Source organism: Oncorhynchus mykiss, chromosome 9 (assembly GCF_013265735.2).
Source record: "Oncorhynchus mykiss isolate Arlee chromosome 9, USDA_OmykA_1.1, whole genome shotgun sequence".
NCBI lineage: Eukaryota > Metazoa > Chordata > Actinopteri > Salmoniformes > Salmonidae > Oncorhynchus > Oncorhynchus mykiss.
Genome location: NC_048573.1, coordinates 32,754,037 through 32,773,063, shown reverse-complemented (window position 1 = coordinate 32,773,063; position 19,027 = coordinate 32,754,037). Strand labels below are relative to the sequence as shown.

At 44.3% G+C, this 19,027-nt stretch overlaps 1 protein-coding gene across 29 annotated transcripts in view; it reads left to right on the top strand.

Moving 5' to 3' along the window:
* Nucleotides 1–19,027, top strand: part of LOC110531933 (collagen alpha-1(XXV) chain) — a 356,708-nt gene that overhangs the window by 183,011 nt on the left and 154,670 nt on the right. For all 29 annotated transcript variants that reach the window (XM_036987814.1, XM_036987810.1, XM_036987806.1 and 26 more), the window contains one exon: nucleotides 18,403–18,429. In XM_036987814.1, coding sequence (XP_036843709.1) covers nucleotides 18,403–18,429 — 27 coding nt within the window. The remainder of the gene's footprint in view (nucleotides 1–18,402; nucleotides 18,430–19,027) is intronic.

Below are 19,027 nucleotides of genomic sequence, written 5' to 3'. Positions count from 1 at the left end.
GTCCCCGGGCCACTAGGAGCGCCGCCTCTGAATGAGCGTTTTCCTTTTTGCTTATGGCGGTATACAGCTCATTGAGTGCGGTCTTAGTGCCAGCATCGGTCTATGGTGGTATTTAAGACAGCAAAAAAAGATACAGATGAAAACTCTCTCGGTAGATAGTGTGGTCTACAGCTTATCATGAGATACTCTACCTCAGGTGAGCAAAACCTTAGATATCGTGCACCAGCTGATGTTTACAGATATACGTAGACCGTCACCGCTTGTCTTACCAGAGGCTGCTGTTCTATCCTGCCAGTGCAGTGTATAACCCAACAGCTGTATGTTATTCATGTCGTCGATCAGCCACGACTCGGTGATATAAGATATTACGTTTTTTAATGTCCCGTTGGGAGGAAACACATGCTTTTAGGTCGTCCAATTAATTTTCCTAGCGATTGTACGTTGGCCAGTAGTACGGATGGCAAGGGCAGATTAGCCACTCGTCGGCGGATCCTCACAAGGCACCCTGATCTCTTTCCGCAATATCTTTTCCATCTCTTTCTCCTGCGAATGACGGGGATGAGGGCCTGTTTGGGTGTCTGGAGTAAGTCCCTCTCATCTGACTCATTAAAGAGAAATTATTTGTCCAGTTCAAGGTGAGTAATCGCTGTTATTTTTGGTCATAAGAGATGGAAGCAGCAACATTAAGTACAAAATAAGTTTTAAAAAATGCAAAAAAACGAAGAAAATAGCACGGTTGGTTTAAAGCCCTTGAAACGGCAACCATTCTCTCCGGCGCCATCTTATTAATGGAGTAGTCTACGGCTGCTTTTCTATGTTTCACACTTACTTCATTCTTCAATCATTCCTGTGTCTACTCATGCGTGCCTGAACATTTTAGAGTTTTTTTAAACACATTTCCTGCAATTTTTTATTAGGTTTTTGACACAATAAACTAAATTGAAAGAGTAGACTAGACTAGTTTTTCGGACTAGATTACTAATCTACCACCTTCCCTCAAATTCCAACCCACAGTGATTGATTGACAGGTCTGAAACCCTACCAACTCTGTGACTCCCTGACAATCCCACCCACAGTGATTGATTGACAGGCTAAACTGTTAAAGGGCTCTGTGCAGGCCAGTCACATTCACCAAAATTACAAAATTACCCAAAGTATTCCTTACCCTTAGTGTACACAGCCACAGAGCCAATAAAATACAGAATTTGAAGAACAAACATCAACGTGGCATATTAATATCTTGCAGTAAAACTGTAAATGTGACTTTAATCTCAAGAGAAGACAGGTTTAATGTCAAAAAGGTGTGTGTATGAGGCCTGTTTGCATGTGTGTATTGTATGTCACAAATAATACATTTGTGGGTGTCTGTTTGTGAAAGCAGGAATATTTAGTAAATATTCGAATCACTCTAGTGTAATAAACAGTCACAAACAGACTCGAATACATAACAATGTATGTCCTCTGGCTGTGCTTGTCAAAATAAAGTAAACCTGTATTTGACATGACAGCATTTATTTCTGTTCACAAAGGAAGCTCTGACTTAGGAAAGCTCCCGGCAGTGTGACAACATTAAGTTTGGCCTTTAAGATGTCTGTCTGTTCTTCCCGTTGTGCCCCATAGCAGCTCTTGTTTTTCAGCAAATTATTTAATATCGACTTTGACACCATCATGCGGTTCAACCATTTGATTAGTATGGAATGGACAACCTTAATATAACACTTTACAGACCTTAAAAAGTCTCTGCGCCACTTGCCATTTCTGATAGCTCAGCATGATATGGCTGAGTCTACATAATTGCATACAGTTAACACCGTATCCGTATGTATGTGGACAGTGAAGCTAACATTTAAAATTTGGCTCTATTTTCCAGCATTTTGGATTTGAGACCAATGTTTCATATGAAATTGCAATAGTTTCTATAGGGCAGAACATAATCCGAAACACAACCAAACCTATTTGCAATTGCAAACTGCAAATGCAACAAGTTTAGGGTGACATTCTTGATGTAGTAATTGTGTGCAAGGTAAATTGGACCAAATACTAAACTTTTGGCTACTTTAATAATTGTACAAAACATTAGGAGCACCTTCCTAATATTGAGATGGACCCCCCTTTTGCCCTCAGAACAGCCTCAATTCGTCGGGGCATGGACTCTACAAGGTGTCAAAAGCATTCCACAGGGATGCTGGCCCATGTTTACTCCAATGCTTCCCACAGTTGTGTCAAGTTGGCTGGATGTCCTTTGGGTGGTGGACCATTATTTTCACTAGATGTTGGAACATTGCTGCGGGGACTTGCTTCTGTTCAGCCACAAGAGCTTTAGAGAGGTTGGGCACTGATGTTGGACGAATAGGCCTGGCTTGTTCGATGGGGTTGAGGTCAGGGCTCTCTGCAGGCCAGTCAAGTTCTTCCACAACGATCTCAAAAAAACATTTCTGTATGGACCTTGCTTTGTGCACGGGGGCATTGTAATGCTGAAACAGGCAAGGGCCTTTCCCAAACTGTTTGGGGAAGGCCCTGCACAGAATTGTCTCGAATGTCATTGTATGCTGTAGCGTTAAGATTTCTAAGGGGCCTAGCCCAAACCATGAAAACTGTCCCAGACCAATATTTGTCCTCCACCAAACTTTATAGTTGGCACTATGCCAACTAGGAATGCAGGTAGCATTCTCCTGGCATCCTGGCATCTGCCAAACCCAGATTTGTCAGTCGGACTGTCAGTACTCAGTGGCCCCTTTTTGTGAGCTTGTGTGGCCTACCACTTCCAAGCTGAGCCTTTGTTGGTGGCATCCTATGACAGTGCCTCGTTGAAAGTCACTGAGCTCTTCAGTAAGGCCATTCTACTATTAATGTTTGTCTATGAAGATTACATGGCTGTGTGCTCGATTTTATACACCAGTCAGCAACAGCTGTGGCTGAAATAGCCGAATCCACTAATTTGAAGGGGTGTCCATTTGTAAACAGTAAGAATATATGAAAATTCCATTAAATAATGTAGAAGCTGTTGCTTCAATATATCCACTTCATTTTCCTACCTCATGATGCCATCTATTTTGTGAAGTACACCAGTACCTCCTGCAGCAAAGCACCCCCACAACATGATGCTGCCACCCCTGTGGTTCACAGTTGGGATGGTGTTCTTAGGCTTGCAAGCCTCCCCCTTTTTCCTCCAACCATAACGATGGTCATTATGGCCAAACAGTTCTATTTTTGTTTCATCAGACCAGAGGACATTTCTCCAAAAAGTACCATCTTTGTTCCCCATGTGCAGTTGCAAACCTTATTCTGGCTTTTTTATGGCGGTTTTGGATCAGTGGCTTCTTCCTTGCTGAGCGGCTTTTCAGGTTACGTCAATTAAGGGCTTGTTTTACTGTTGATATAGATACTTTTTTTACCTGTTTCCTCTAGCATCTTCACAAGGTCCTTTGCTGTTGTTCTGGGATTGATTTGCTTTTGATTTGCACCAAAGTACGTTCATCTCTAGGAGACAGAATGTGTCTTCTTCCTGAGTGGTATGACGGCTGCTTGGTCCCGTGGGGATTATACTTGCATACTATTGTTTGTACAGATGAACGTGGTACAGGCATTTGGAAATTGCTCCCAAGGATGAACCAATTTTTTTCTGAGGTCTTGTCTGATTTCTTTTGATTTTCCCATGATGTCAAGCAAAGAGGCACTGAGTTTGAAGGTAGGCCTTGAAATACATCCAAGGGTACACCTCCAATTGACTCAAATTAGGTCAATATCAGAAGCTTCTAGATCCATGACATAATTGTCTGGAATTGTCCAAGCTGTTTAAAGGCACAGTCAACTTAGTGTATGTAAACTTCTGACCCACTGGAATACAGTGAATTTTAGGTGAAATAATCTGTCTGTAAACAATTGTTGGAAAAATTACTTGTGTAATGCACAAAGTAGATGTCCTAACCGATTTGCCAAAACTATAGTTTGTTAACAAGAAATGTATGGAGTGGTTGAAAAACGAGTTTTAATGACTCCAACTTAAGTGTATGTAAACTTCCAACTTCAACTGTATATCTGAGAGATATAAGAAAGATCGGGAAACATTTGTATATTTTTTTACGTGTATTTAACCCTTTATTTTTGGCACTAAAGAGTGTCCATATACTGTATACAGTACTTCCACTGTTTTTCAACTGTTACCGGGGGACCTTCAGACAAGTCTTGCAAGGCCTGTTGGCGTGTACGCAGACATGTACATGTTCATGAGAGTCTCACCTTTCCACACAGGGGTCATATTAGAGTGTTGCCTTAACTTTTCGGATGCTACAGACAGAAGTTGGCAGATCACCTTTACCGACTTCAGACGAGTCCCAAGACGCTTGTGGGGGTCTTAGAGCAGAAAGGAATACACCATCGTCTTCGTGAGTCATTTTTCCATAGATTATTATATTTCTTAACCGTCAAGACGCTACCGAAGATTTTGTGAGAAGACCAGTTTTCGGGATGTCTCATGGCCTGACACCATCGCTCTAGCTCTGTCACCTTTCACCGTAGATGCGAAACTTCAACATCAGTGGATGCCGTGAATTGAGACGCATCCAATGCACAAACTGATATCTTTATCTTAAACTGATATATTTTTATGGGGATCTTTTTATTATGCTATTTAGATTTCCGCTGGAGCGCGGACATCGACTCTAGGGGGTTTAATCCTTGAGACCGTGTCTGATAGCTTGTATAATCTGTAAGTTAACAGAGAAGTGAGGTACGATGGTAGTTTATACCATAGGGCTTTATAAACAAGAAGTGTGCAATGCATCTATCTACAAGACTTCAAAGAGAGCCAGCCTGCCTTCTGATACAGAGTGCAGTGATGTGTGCTGAAACTGTTGCCCGTAATAAAATATAGTTTGCTATCATAAACTGCTTCCAGTGGCTTCAATACAGTGGCAACTGCATTACATATAGACGATATCGCCATAGTCTAAAACCGTAATGAATGTCAACTGAATTTGTTGTATTCTGCTATTTAACGAAAGGCATGACCTGTTCCTATAAAATAAGCCTATTTTATTTCTTAACTTCACAACTTACTCATCAACATGATTTTTGATGGAAAGCCTATTATCAATACAGATTCCGAGATATTTGTAAGGGCACCATTCAATATGCATAAATCATCAGATACATTGTTTTTGTGGTTTGGAAAATTACATATACTTGGTTTTACCTGCATTAAGTACTATTTTCAGTTCAACAAAGGCAATAAATGCAGATTGAAGCTCCGAAATAGCCTGATCAGCTGTGGGGCAATAGCATACACAACAGTGCTATAATCGTGCCGGAGTAGATGGGTGCCGTTTTTATGGCCTCCTAACCAACTGTGTTATTTTGTGTGTTTTTTTGCATTGTTTATAACTTATTTTGTACATAGTGTTGCTGCTACCATCTCTTATGACCACAAAGAGCTTCTGGATATCAGAACAGCGATTACTCAACTCGAACTGGACAAAAAAAAAATTTGTCAGACGTGAAGGATATATATACTGCTTCTCCGAGACCAGGCCCAAATCGCCTTCTCTGACAATTTTATGGGCTATCCTCTGACACCGCATATTATAAAGGTCCTGAATGCCAGGAAGCTTGGCCCCAGTGACGTACTGGGCCGTACGCACTACCCTGTAGCGCCTTACGGTCAGATGCCGAACAGTTGCCATACCAGGCGGTGATGCAACCGGTCAGGATGCTCTCGATGGTGCAGCTGTAGAACCTTTTGAAGATCTGGGGACCCATGCAAACTCTTTTCAGGCTCCTGAGGGGGAAAAGGTTTTGTTGTGCCCTCTTCACGACTGTCTTGGTATGTTTGGACCATGATACAGTGCCTTGCGAAAGTATTCGGCCCCCTTGAACTTTGCGACCTTTTGCCACATTTCAGGCTTCAAACATAAAGATATAAACCTGTATTTTTTTGTGAAGAATCAACAAGTGGGACACAATCATGAAGTGGAACGACATTTATTGGATATTTCTAACTTTTTTAACAAAGCAAAAACTGAAAAATTGGGCGTGCAAAATTATTCAGCCCCTTTACTTTCAGTGCAGGAAACTCTCTCCAGAAGTTCAGTGAGGATTTCTGAATGATCCAATGTTGACCTAAATGACTAATGATGATAAATACAATCCACTTGTGTGTAATCAAGTCTCCGTATAAATGCACCTGCACTGTGATAGTCTCAGAGGTCCGTTAAAAGCGCAGAGAGCATCATGAAGAACAAGGAACACACCAGGCAGGTCCGAGATACTGTTGTGAAGAAGTTTAAAGCCGGATTTGGATACAAAAAGATTTCCCAAGCTTTAAACATCCCAAGGAGCACTGTGCAAGCGATAATATTGAAATGGAAGGAGTATCAGACCACTACAAATCTACCAAGACCTGGCCGTCCCTCTAAACTTTCAGCTCATACAAGGAGAAGACTGATCAGAGATGCAGCCAAGAGGCCCATGATCACTCTGGATGAACTGCAGAGATCTACAGCTGAGGTGAGAGACTCTGTCCATAGGACAACAATCAGTCGTATATTGCACAAATCTGGCCTTTATGGAAGAGTGGCAAGAAAGCCATTTCTTAAAGATATTCATAAAAAGTGTTGTTTAAAGTTTGCCACAAGCCACCTTTGAGACACACCAAACATGTGGAAGAAGGTGCTCTGGTCAGATGGCGTAAAAGCAACACAGCTGAACACACCATCCCCACTGTCATACGTGGCGGTGGCAGCATCATGGTTTGGGCCTGCTTTTCTTCAGCAGGGACAGGGAACATGGTTAAAATTGATGGGAAGATGGATGGAGCCAAATACAGGACCATTCTGGAAAAAACCTGATGGAGTCTGCAAAAGACCTGAGACTGGGACAGAGATTTGTCTTCCAACAAGACAATGATCCAAAACATAAAGCAAAATCTACAATGGAATGGTTCAAAAATAAACATATCCAGGTGTTAGAATGGCCAAGTCAAAGTCCAGACCTGAATCCAATCGAGAATCTGTGGAAAGAACTGAAAACTGCTGTTCACAAATGCTCTCCATCCAACCTCACTGAGCTCGAGCTGTTTTGCAAGGAGGAATGGGAAAAAATGTCAGTCTCTCGATGTGCAAAACTGATAGAGACATACCCCAAGCGACTTACAGCTGTAACCGCAGCAAAAGGTGGCGCTACAAAGTATTAACTTAAGGGGGCTGAATAATTTTGCACGCCCAATTTTTCAGTTTTTGATTTGTTAAAGTTTGAAATATCCAATAAATGTCGTTCCACTTCATGATTGTGTCCCACTTGTTGTTGATTCTTCACAAAAAAATACAGTTTTATATCTTTATATTTGAAGCCTGAAATGTGGCAAATGGTCGCAAAGTTCAAGGGGGCCGAATACTTTCGCAAGGCACTGTAGTTCGTTGGTGATGTGGACACCAAGGAACTTGAAACTCTCGACCCTCTCCACTACAGCCCATCGATGTTAATGGGGGCCCTGTTCGGCCTGCCTTTTCCTGTAGTCCACGATCATCTCCTTTGTCTTGCTCACATTGAGGGAGAGGTTGTTGTCCTGGCACACACGGCCAGTTCTCTGACCTCCTCCCCAAAGGTTAGATTACTCGTTGGTTATTACTGCATTGTCGGAACTAGAAGCACAAGCATTTCGCTGCACTCGCATTAACATCTGCTAACCATGTGTATGTGACATAAATTTGATTTGATTTGTAACGCTTGAAAGTGTGTGACACGTATGATGTGATTCAACATAGTTTAGAGAGAAATTAACATCCATGAATGGGCAACTTTTGATAAGCTAAGAAGGCTCCTATGATAGCAGATAAAGTAAATCTCTATTTTAGAGAACTAATGAATGGCACTAAAAGCAGAAATGAAATTAATTGCTCAATATTATATATATTTTTTTAATTCTGTCAAATTCAATCAGTTAGATATTTGTCTATTAAGCATTACTGTAAATGCAGAGTCTCCCTTACTACATTTACTATAAAACATTTAATCTTGTGGGTTGTTTCATGTGTGTTACTATTGTAAAACATTCATGTTAGGTTGTGTAATCCACAAAGACTATAAGGCTTGTCAAGGCGTTTAAAGATTGCTGTCTTAGTGTGAATGTGTTCAGACTGAAAAGTGCCAGTGACCTAACCAAAGCCAGCAGGTGTGTGGCCAACAATGCTGATTTTTTTTTTGTTTACTAACACATTAACCACATTAAAAAAGGATGTTGACACCTGCTCTTCGAACATCTCATTCCAAAATCATAGGCATTAATATGCAGTTGGTCCCCCCTTTGCTGCTATAACAGCCTCAACTCTTCTGGGAAGGCTGTCCAGTAGATAATGGAACATTGCTGAGGGGACTTTTTTTCATTCAGCTACAAGAACATTAGTGAGGTTGGGCACTGATGTTGGGCTATTAGGCCTGACTCACATTCGGTGTTCCAATTCATCCCAAAGGTGTTTGATGGGGTTGAGGTCAGGCCTCTGGGCAGGCCATGTTCTTCCACACTGATCTCGAGAAAACATTTTTGTATGGATCTCACTTTGTTCACGGGGGCATTGTCATGCTGAAACAGGAAAGGGCCTTCCCCAAACGGTTGCCACAAAATTGGAATCACAGAATTATCTAGAATCTCATTGTATGCTGTAGCGGTAAAATATCCCTTCACTGGAACTAAGGGGTCTTAGCCCGAACCATGAAAAACATCCCCAGACCATTATTCCTCCTCCACCAAACTTTACAATTTGCACTATGCATTCGGGCATGTTCCTGGCATCCGTTAACCCAGATTCATCTGTCGGACCTCCAGAGAACACATTTCCACTGCTCCAGAGTCCAGTTGCCGAGAGCTTCACCACTCCAGCCGACGCTTGGCATTGCACATGGTGATCTTAATCTTGTGTGGCTGGAAACCCACTTCATACAAATCCAGATGAACAATTATTGTGCTCACGTTGCTTCCAGAGGCAGTTTGGAACTCGGTAGTGAGTGTTGTAGCCGAGGACAGACAATTGTTATGCGCTACGCGCTTCAGCACTTAGCTGTCCTCTGCTGTGAGCTTGTGTGGCTTACCACTTTGCGACTGAGGCGTTGTTGCTCCTAGACATTTCCACTTCACAATAACAGGGGCAGAAATGTATTGTATGTCTGGCTTGAGGGTCTACAGTACACCAGTGTTTCCCACTGTTTCCCCAGGGGATAAACGTGCTCTATGTTGGCAATTATTTTAATTGAGCACATAGACCATCTGCATTATTCTGCCTTGAGATTTGAATACTGAATGTTGTATTTTCTTAAATCTGACATCAATAAATGACTGAATTACTCATAGTTGGATGCACAGATCTCACGTGAGAATACCTACCCATGTTCCCTGTATATTATGCCTCTTTGAGGGGCCAGAAAAGCAAGCATGAATGTATAATTGCAGTGCTTGTCAGTGGCCAACAACTTGACTTTGAGCCAGCAGAGAGCATGAACCCCCATGTAGAGGAGCCAACAAAAAAGGCGGACATTTTCTCTGTACATCCATAGATGAACCAGTCACACTTCATATGCAATGTAGGCTATTGTATGGTAGCTAGCTAAGTGTAACGTAAACTCACCCCATTCCGTACAAATGTGCGCAACCGCGACATTCAAACAAGGCTGCAAAGAAAACTAATGGGACTGAAGCAACTGTGTTGACTTCAAAATCTAGGGCGTGAACTATGTTTCTATTCAAGCGTTGATCGACATGGTAATGGCTCTATAGTTTTGGAGAAAAGTAGAGAAAACTGACCCTCCGTTACATCGTGACGTGTCATGCCGTAATGTACAGCACGCGTAAAGCAACTATTTCTGTCTTACAATCTCTCCACCAGGTGTAGCACTTCTCTCATCGTTTAAAAATAAGAAATGGACAGTGACGGGGTAAGGGGGGGATACCTAGTAATTTTCTTGCGTCGTCACTGCAAGCGATCATCACTCTCAAAAGACAATGTTTACTTCTGAAGATCACTTTAGCACTGCCCTAAAAACCCGATTCAAATTCAACACAAACCTTCAAATAGGTATGTAATGACACATTATATAAACTCTTTTTTTGAGGCAATGTGATAAGTTGGACAGATCAAGTGAAAAAAAGCAATGTTTCCACATGATATCTCTCCTTCTCACTATCACGCATTAGTTTCTCTTCCCCACCCGCCATTTTTAAAAAGACCAGACAGGGCTCATTGCCTTCTTGAATCATACAGAAACGGGCAGCTTGGAGGGCATGTCATTGACTTTGTGGGAAAGGTGCTTTACAATGGTATTGACATTACAGTTGATCTGAAAGTATTACGTTTTTGGGGTGCTAAAATAAGGTCAATTGTACGGACCAAGGCGATGTACAAAAGTGAGTGAGTTTACATTACAGACACAATGCATAAAACACGAAATAGTTATTCCAAGCTAGCTAACCACTCTAGCTAGTATTGACATAATTAAATCACAATGTATTATCTAATTTCCATGAAACAGCTGCCTGTGTTAGCTGCTGAGTTAGTGTGTCAGGTGCGTGAATGAGGACCCAAAAGCGAATTAACAAACAGAGTTTCTTTAATGATGAACACACGTGGGCTCAGATGGACAGGTAGATTCCGACAGGACAGGACAAGGTTGCAGCAAACACGATGATAGTCTGGTTCAGGCATGAGACACACAAACAAGAATCCGACAAAGACAGGAGCAGAAACAGAGAGAGATATAGGGACCTAATCAGAGGGAAAAAGGGAACAGGTGGGAAAAAGGGGTGAATGAGGTAGTCAGAGAAGACAAGGAACAGCTGGGGGAAAGAGGGACAGAAACGGTAACCTAGTACGACCAGCAGAGGGAGACAGGGTGAAAGGAAAGGACAGAAAGACACAACATGACAATACATGACAGTACCCTCCCACTCACCGAGCGCCTCCTGGCGCACTCGAGGAGGAAACCTGGCGGCAACGGAGGAAATCCTCGATCAGCGCACGGTCCAGCACGTCCCGAGAGGGAACCCAACTCCTCTCCTCAGGACCGTACCCCTCCCAATCTACGAGGTACTGGTGACCACGGCCCCGAGGACGCATGTCCAAAATCCTACGGACCCTGTAGATGGGTGCGCCCTCGACAAGGATGGGGGGGGGGGGGGAAGACGAGCGGGGGCGCGAAGAACGGGCTTGATACAGGAGACATGGAAGACCGGGTGGACGCGACGAAGGTATCGCGGAAGAAGAAGTCGAACTGCGACAGGATTAATGACCCGAGAAATACGGAACGGACCAATGAACCGCGGGGTCAACTTGCGAGAAGCCGTCTTAAGGGGAAGGTTCTGAGTGGAGAGCCAAACTCTCTGACCGCGACAATATCTAGGACTCTTAGTTCTACGCTTATTAGCAGCCCTCACAGTCTGCGTCCTATAACGGCAAAGTGCAGACCTGACCCTCTTCCAGGTGCGCTCGCAGCGTTGGACAAAAGCCTGAGCGGAGGGGACGCTGGACTCGGCGAACTGAGATGAGAACAGCGGAGGCTGGTACCCGAGGCTACTCTGAAAAGGAGATAGCCCGGTCGCAGACGAAGGAAGCGAGTTGTGGGCGTATTCTGCCCAGGGGAGCTGTTCTGACCAAGACGCAGGGTTGCGAAAAGAAAGACTGCGTAAGATGCGACCAATAGTCTGATTGGCCCGTTCTGCTTGACCGTTAGACTGGGGGTGAAAGCCGGAAGAGAGACTGACGGAAGCCCCAATCAAACGGCAAAACTCCCTCCAAAATTGAGACGTGAATTGCGGACCTCTGTCCGAAACGACGTCTGACGGAAGGCCATGAATTCTGAAAACATTCTCGATGATGATTTGTGCCGTCTCTTTAGCAGAAGGAAGCTTAGCAAGGGGAATGAAATGAGCCGCCTTAGAGAACCTATCGACAACCGTAAGAATAACAGTCTTCCCCGCTGACGAAGGCAGTCCGGTGACAAAATCTAAGGCGATGTGAGACCACGGTCGAGAGGGAATGGGAAGCGGCCTGAGACGGCCGGCAGGAGGGGAGTTACCGGACTTAGTCTGCGCGCAGACCGAACAAGCAGCCACGAAACGACGCGTGTCATGCTCCCGGGTGGGCCACCAAAAACGCTGGCGAATGGAAGCAAGCGTACCCCGAACGCCAGGGTGGCCGGCTAACTTGGCAGAGTGAGCCCACTGAAGAACGGCCAGACGAGTAGGAACGGGAACGAAAAGAAGGTTCCTAGGACAAGCGCGCGGCGACGGAGTGTGAGTGGGCGCTTGCTTTACCTGCCTCTCAATTCCCCAGACAGTCAACCCGACAACACGCCCCTCAGGGAGAATCCCCTCGGGGTCAGTGGAGGCTACTGAAGAACTGAAGAGACGAGATAAAGCATCAGGCTTGGTGTTCTTAGAGCCCGGACGATAAGAAATCACGAACTCGAAACGAGCGAAAAACAGCGCCCAACGCGCCTGACGCGCATTAAGTCGTTTGGCAGAACGGATGTACTCAAGGTTCCTATGGTCAGTCCAAACGACAAAAGGAACGGTCGCCCCCTCCAACCACTGTCGCCATTCGCCTAGGGCTAACCGGATGGCGAGCAGTTCGCGGTTTCCCACATCATAGTTACGTTCCGACGGCGACAGGCGATGAGAAAAATACGCGCATGGGTGGACCTTGTCGTCAGAGAGGGAGCGCTGAGAAAGAATGGCTCCCACGCCCACCTCTGACGCGTCAACCTCGACAACGAACTGTCTAGAGACGTCAGGTGTAACAAGGATAGGAGCGGATGTAAAACGATTCTTGAGGAGATCAAAAGCTCCCTGGGCGGAAACGGACCACTTAAAGCACGTCTTGACAGAAGTAAGGGCTGTGAGAGGAGCTGCCACCTGACCGAAATTACGGATGAAACGACGATAGAAGTTCGCGAAGCCGAGAAAGCGCTGCAGCTCGACGCGTGACTTAGGGGCGGGCCAATCAATGACAGCTTGGACCTTAGCGGGATCCATCTTAATGCCTTCAGCGGAAATAACAGAACCGAGAAATGTGACGGAGGAGGCATGAAAAGTGCACTTCTCAGCCTTCACAAAAAGACAATTCTCTAAAAGGCGCTGGAGGACACGTCGAACGTGCTGAACATGAATCTGGAGTGACGGTGAAAAAATCAGGATATCGTCAAGGTAAACGAAAACAAAGATGTTCAGCATGTCTCTCAGGACATCATTGACTAATGCCTGAAAGACAGCTGGAGCGTTAGCGAGGCCGAAAGGAAGAACCCGGTATTCAAAGTGCCCTAACGGAGTGTTAAACGCCGTCTTCCACTCGTCCCCCTCCCTGATGCGCACGAGATGGCAAGCGTTACGAAGGTCCAACTTAGTGAAAAACCTGGCTCCCTGCAGGATCTCGAAGGCTGAAGACATAAGAGGAAGCGGATAACGATTCTTCACTGTTATGTCATTCAGCCCTCGATAATCTATGCAGGGGCGCAGAGACCCGTCCTTCTTCTTGACAAAAAAAAACCCCGCTCCGGCGGGAGAGGAGGAGGGGACTATGGTACCGGCGTCAAGAGCTACAGACAAATAATCCTCGAGAGCCTTACGTTCGGGAGCCGACAGAGAGTATAGTCTACCCCGGGGGGGAGTGGTTCCCGGAAGGAGATCAATACTACAATCATACGACCGGTGTGGAGGAAGAGAGGTGGCCCTGGACCGACTGAACACCGTGCGCAGATCGTGATATTCCTCCGGCACCCCTGTCAAATCACCAGGCTCCTCCTGTGAAGAAGAGACAGAGGAAACAGGAGGGATAGCAGACATTAAACATTTCACATGACAAGAGACGTTCCAGGAGAGGATAGAATTACTAGACCAATTAATGGAAGGATTATGACAAACTAGCCAGGGATGGCCCAAAACAACAGGTGTAAAAGGTGAACGAAAAATTAAAAAAGAAATGGTTTCGCTATGATTACCAGAAACAGTGAGGGTTAAAGGTAGCGTCTCACGCTGAATCCTGGGGAGAGGACTACCATCCAGGGCGAACAAGGCCGTGGACTCCCTTAACTGTCTGAGAGGAATGTCATGTTCCCGAGCCCAGGTCTCGTCCATAAAACAGCCCTCCGCCCCAGAGTCTATTAAGGCACTGCAGGAAGCTGACGAACCGGTCCAGCGTAGATGGACCGACAAGGTAGTGCAGGATCTTGAAGGAGAGACAGGAGTAGTAGCGCTCACCAGTAGCCCTCCGCTTACTGATGAGCTCTGGCTTTTACTGGACATGAAGTGACAAAATGACCAGCAGAACCGCAATAGAGACAGAGGCGGTTGGTGATTCTCCGTTCCCTCTCCTTAGTCGAGATGCGGATACCTCCCAGCTGCATAGGCTCAGCTCCCGAGCCGGCAGAGGAAGATGGTAGTGATGCGGAGAGGGGGGCAACGGAGAACGCGAGCTCCTTTCCACGAGCTCGGTGACGAAGATCAACCCGTCGCTCAATGCGAATAGCGAGTTCAATCAAGGAATCCACGCTGGAAGGAACCTCCCGGGAGAGAATCTCATCCTTTACCTCTGCGCGGAGACCCTCCAGAAGACGAGCGAGCAAAGCCGGCTCGTTCCAGCCACTGGAGGCAGCAAGAGTGCGAAACTCAATAGAGTAGTCTGTTATGGATCGATTGCCTTGACATAGGGAAGACAGGGCCCTGGAAGCCTCCTCCCCAAAAACAGATCGATCAAAAACCCGTATCATCTCCTCCTTAAAGTCCTGATACTGGTTAGTACACTCAGCCCTTGCCTCCCAGATTGCCGTGCCCCACTCACGAGCCCGTCCAGTAAGGAGAGATATGACGTAGGCGACACGAGCAGTGCTCCTGGCGTAAGTGTTGGGCTGGAGAGAAAACACAATATCACACTGGGTGAGGAACGAGCGGCATTCAGTGGGCTCCCCAGAGTAACACGGCGGGTTATTGATTCTGGGCTCCGGAGATTCGAAAGCCCTGGAAGTGGCCGGTGGATCGAGGCGGAGATGGTGAACCTGTTCTGTGAGGTTGGAGACTTGGGTGGCCAGGGTCTCAACGGCATGTCGAGCAGCAGACAATTCCTGCTCGTGTCTGCCTAGCATCGCTCCCTGGATCTCGACGGCTGAGTGGAGAGGATCCGAAGTCGCTGGGTCCATTCTTGGTCGGATTCTTCTGTCAGGTGCGTGAATGAGGACCCAAAAGCGAATTAACAAACAGAGTTTCTTTAATGATGAACACACGTGGGCTCAGATGGACAGGTAGATTCCGACAGGACAGGACAAGGTTGCAGCAAACACGATGATAGTCTGGTTCAGGCATGAGACACACAAACAAGAATCCGACAAAGACAGGAGCAGAAACAGAGAGAGATATAGGGACCTAATCAGAGGGAAAAAGGGAACAGGTGGGAAAAAGGGGTGAATGAGGTAGTCAGAGAAGACAAGGAACAGCTGGGGGAAAGAGGGACAGAAACGGTAACCTAGTACGACCAGCAGAGGGAGACAGGGTGAAAGGAAAGGACAGAAAGACACAACATGACAATACATGACATAGTGCATGTCCTTAGCTAGCTAACTAGATAGCTTGTGAATATGCTAACGTTAGCTAGTATGGGATAATGGAGAGTGAATTAAATTGTTTCTTCGTAATCTCGTTAGATAGTAATTTCATTGTCACCTTTCTGGTTAGTATTAACCTCTAGCGTCGAGCAATCCCGTATCCAGGAGCGTAATCATAGCCTCAAGCTCATTACCATAACGCAACGTTTCCTATTCATGAAAATCGCAAATGAAATGAAATAAATATATTCAAACACAAGCTTAGCCTTTTGTTAACAACACTGTCATCTCAGATTTTCAAAATATGCTTTTCAACCAAAGCTACACAAGCATTTGTGTAAGAGTATTGATAGCCTAGCATAGCATTAAGCCTAGTATTCAGCAGGCAACATTTTCACAAAAACAAGAAAAGCATTCAAATAAAATAATTTACCTTTGAAGAACTTCGGATGTTTTCAATGACGAGACTTAGTTAGATAACAAATGTTCATTTTTTCCAAAAAGATTATTTGTGTAGACAAAATAGCTCCGTTTTGTTCATCACGTTTGGCTAAGAAAAAGACCGGAAAATGCAATCACTTACAACGCCAAACTTTTTTCCAGATTAGCTCCATAATATCGACAGAAACATGGCAAACGTTGTTTAGAATCAATCCTCAAGGTGTTTTTCACATATCTATTCGTTAATCTATCAGTGGTTGCAGTTGGCTTCTCATCAGAAGCAAACGGAAAAATACTGCAGCTGGAGATTACGCAATAATTGCAACGGAGGACACCAAGCGACCACCTGGTAGATGTAGTCTCTTATGGTCAATCTTCCAATGATATGCCTACAAATACGTCACAATGCTGTAGACACCTTGGGGAAAACGTGGAAAACGTAAGCTGACTCCTAGCTCCTTCACAGCCATATAAGGAGTCATTGGCATGAGGCAGTTTAAAAAAATGCGGCACTTCCTGATTGGATTTTTATCTGGGTTTCGCCTGTAACATCAGTTCTGTGGCACTCACAGACAATATCTTTGCAGTTTTGGAAACGTCAGAGTGTTTTCTTTCCAAAGCTGTCAATTATATGCATAGTCGAGCATCTTTTCGTGACAAAATATCTTGTTTAAAACGGGAACGTTTTTCATCCAAAAATTAAAATAGCGCCCCCTATATCCAAGAAGTTTTAACAAGGGCTTTCTACAAATAGCAACATAAGTGCAGATAGCTTGGAATCGAGACCATAAGCAATACACACAATACATCTGCATTGCCAAACAACGCTACTGCCACCTTTTGGTTAGGAGTAGCTGACGACTTCCATGGTTTTTGCTGTGTGAACACAAAAAGAGTGACTGCCGACATTCTGTTCAGAGGTGCCAAGTAAACATTTGACAATCCTACTGGTGTGTCTTAGCTATAAAGCTTTGTGCTAGGAAAACTACAGGTGAGAGAAACTACAGTTCCCCTGAGCCGGCACCTCCCTCTCAATACCATTGGGGATTAATCTGATTGGTGCTGCCACTAACCCAAAATGACTGGGATCACTGTACTCCAATAAGAGTGGGCCCTGCATACAACAGAACGGTGTGGAAGGGCTGAAAGGGTGAAGACCCTGTTCGAGCTCTATTTCCTTAGCACAGTGTTGATTGAAGAGAGAGGCTGCCGAAATATCTCTGGATCACTTTCATTCCAGACTGTTCGATTGGTGTGATTAATGTACCACCACAAAGTCTGTGTCTGTTGGCTTGCTATTCTGGGCCAGTGAGAACACAAACACAGGTCAACATTTTTATACAATCAATCTACAGATTATTACAGTCAGTGCACAACCAGTCATATTTTTTCAGAGGTTTATACTTAAGCTGAAGATCTCTTGCCATGTCTGGACAAAATCCATTAGTGCTTGCGAACATGCAGCTTTGATGATTTGGTATTATGGAACAGTTCACTGGTCATGCTTTTCTTGATGCTGCCTTAATTTTAAACCACAAACATACTTATTTGACAACAAAATCACATCAATCCTTTAACTCAACCAATGTTCTTGAGCCAGATAAACAACATGTTCAACATGTGCATTCCACTACAACAGTCAGCCGACCTGGGTTCAAATACTTTTGAAAATTATAAATTCCACCCATCTTGTGGAAGGCTAGATCAAACACTAAAAGTACTTATAGTGTTTGATCTAGCCTTCCATCAGATGGGTGGGATTTATAATTTTTTGACTATTCTATTAGTTCATTAAGCCACACAAGCTCAATCAAGCACTGACCAATGGGCTGACGATCAATGACATGGACTGCATTAGAACAGTGTTTCTCAACCTCCGGTAGGTACAATGTTACTGCCCGGTTGGTCAGTTAGTGAGCTGACACTGATTTTATTAGTTTATGAGTTTAAATGCCAGTTTTACTGTACGTGGTGCTCAAAGGAGGGAAACCCCAGCGTGCCAGTTCCTGGAACAAAACAGGTTGAAAAACACTGGGTGACCTCATTAGGTCTATTCCTGAGAATACGAAGGCATCCTGCCTTAAAATACAATTGTTCACCCATTACCTTTTACAGGGCCCACCCAGGAGCTTTTCATACATTGAATGACTGACTTTGGAATGTAGAGCTTACTTTTTACACAATTGCTTTGAAAGGTAAGTGTTCCCATTGTGAAGAGCATATATAGTTTCTCTATACCACTTGTCAGAACTTTGTTGGATATTGCGGATTTATGCACATGGCCTTGTTCTGCATTTAGTTTGCATGCTTTGGCTGTACATTTTTGTAATGCTATGAATATGTATAAAATGTTTTACTTTTTTAATTGAATGCTTTTCCGCCCAATAGGGTCCTCCTGGTCTTCAGGGTGACAAGGTAGGTAAACAAATGTGTATAGCTATGTTTTATTCATATGTTAAATGCATAATTAATGTATTACTTCCCAAGGGCTAACTTTCTTTGATTTCTCTGGCAGTGGATGGACATGATCTAAATTCCTTGGCTTCCCACCCTTTCTTACAATACATTTTGGGGTCAAAAGCATTAACGTATGACTTTACTTTATTCCCTAATCAAATGTGTCCATAAATAATGTTGTTTTGTATGGTATTCTAAAGTTCCCATTAAAAATTGAAGTCCTACCTACCTCAAGTCTTAGTTGTGAATATTTAAATATTCACATCGTTTACAAATCCACTGACTTAATTACTTAACACAAGGGCCCGAACTGAAGTGCTTAAATGCGTCGCTGAACATCCCTCCAGAAAATGGCAGCCGACCATGAGAAATAACCACACTGTATCTTTATAAGTCTGTTGAACTTGGGGACCAATATGTACCCATGCGCCTTGTTTTGGAATATTAAAGCCATGAAAATGGTTGAGGTTCCATGCTTAATTCACACACAATGGAAATAGGCTGCTCTGGTTTTCCTCTGTCTTACTCGATTAGCAGGCATTGCAAAGCATCCGTG